This window comes from Gekko japonicus, unplaced genomic scaffold (genome assembly GCF_001447785.1).
Source record: "Gekko japonicus isolate JY-2015 unplaced genomic scaffold, Gekko_japonicus_V1.1 scaffold872, whole genome shotgun sequence".
Taxonomy (NCBI): domain Eukaryota; kingdom Metazoa; phylum Chordata; class Lepidosauria; order Squamata; family Gekkonidae; genus Gekko; species Gekko japonicus.
This window is the reverse complement of record NW_015171529.1, coordinates 542,892-544,459: the sequence shown is the minus strand read 5'-3', so window position 1 is coordinate 544,459 and position 1,568 is coordinate 542,892. Positions and strand designations below refer to the sequence as shown.

The 1,568-nt window shown below is 55.2% G+C and overlaps 1 protein-coding gene across 1 annotated transcript in view; it reads left to right on the top strand.

Annotated features, from left to right (window-relative positions):
• PODNL1 (podocan-like 1) overlaps window positions 1-1,568 on the top strand; it is a 27,509-nt gene that overhangs the window by 16,567 nt on the left and 9,374 nt on the right. Inside the window, exon 6 of the mRNA XM_015419522.1 lies at window positions 754-910. Coding sequence (XP_015275008.1) covers window positions 754-910 — 157 coding nt within the window. The remainder of the gene's footprint in view (window positions 1-753; window positions 911-1,568) is intronic.

Below are 1,568 nucleotides of genomic sequence, written 5' to 3'. Positions count from 1 at the left end.
GTACCCAGGAGGGCCAGTCCTGCGGGCGGGCTATGTCGAAGGGCTGCAGCAGCCCAAGCCCCGGTGCGGTCGCCATTGTGCGCGTCGGAGGGGGTACGGGAGGAGCGGTTCCGTTGCTCGCTGGATCGCTCATCGGATCGGCTGCTTCGCGTCCTCCTAGTCCCTCGCGACGGCCTGGCTCAGTTGCGGCTGAATCCCACCTTCGTCGCCACTGTTATGTAGTGGGTAGCCGCATGGATGAACGACAGACAACGACGTGGTGCATAGCACGCTTTATTAGCACACAACAAGACAAGAGATAAACGGCCGGCAGGCCAACTATATACACACCTGGGGACCGCCCCTGGTCACCATTGGTGGGTTCAAATCTCCCGCCACGGATCCCATTGGTTCCCCAGAGGAGGGACTAGGATCCTAGTCCCTATTGTTGTTCGGACTGAAGCTAGGGCATATGCGCTGACCTCCGGTGGCGGTCCGCGGACACTACACATATGCAAATAAGTTATGCTAATGAGTTACGCGAATGAGCTCCTGCACCTCTTTTTCTACGAAATGACCCCTGAGTATACGGCAAAGAGTGTAAGGGAGTGAATGATGCTTGCCCTATTGTAACAGGCCAGGATACCCCGTTTGATGACTAGAGGGTGCTTTTCTTGTGGGGTCAACAGCCCTAACCCTGCCAGGCGTCTCTGTACGACTCCCGACTGCCGTGCTCCTCGTCTTATCTGACTCCCCCCCCCCGTCCCTTCACAGGTCTGTCTATCTGCACAACAACCAGTTGAGCAACATCGGCCTGCCCTTCGATGCCTTCAACGGCTCCGACGCCGTCAGCACCCTCATCCTCTCCAGCAACCTGCTAACCTACCTGCCCCAGAACTTGCCCCCGGCGGTTGTACGTCTGCACTTACAGGTTGGCGGCGGATTCCCCTCAAAGCAGGAAGGAGCATGGTTTTTAGCTGAGGAGGAGGAGGATTAAAACAGGGAGGCTGAAATCAGAGGCTCTGGGAGCTGTCTCCTGAAAGCAAGCGCCCCAGATCTGCAAACCCGAAACATTGTGCCAGTTTAGCGCATCTGCAGCCCAAATGTTTTGGCTTTGAAAGGGGGTTAAATAGATTCATGGAGGAGAGCCAGTAAATACAGTTCCAGAGGTTAGCCGGGCTGGCCGGCAGTGGAACAGGTCGATTAGAGTCCAGGAGCAAAGGTAGAGACCAACAAGATTTTCAGGGGATGAGGCTTTTGAGATGCAAAGCTCCCTTCGTAGGCTACAGAGAGCTTGGACCCTTGGAAGCTCATCCCCTGGAAATGTCAGCTGGGGGTCACAGGCAGGCTGCTCATGCCCAGGCCATAGAAGCATAGAGCTGGAAGGGACTTCCAGGGTCATCTAATCCACCCCCCTGCACAATGCAGGAAATTCACAAATACTTCTCCCTCCATACCCCCAGTGACCCATGCCCAGAAGATCAGAAGAATTCCAGGATCCCCGGCCAAATGGCTCTGTAAAAAAAATGCTTCTGGGCCAGTGTTCCCTCTAAGCTGAGTTAGTGTGAGCTAGCTCACAGTTTTTTAGC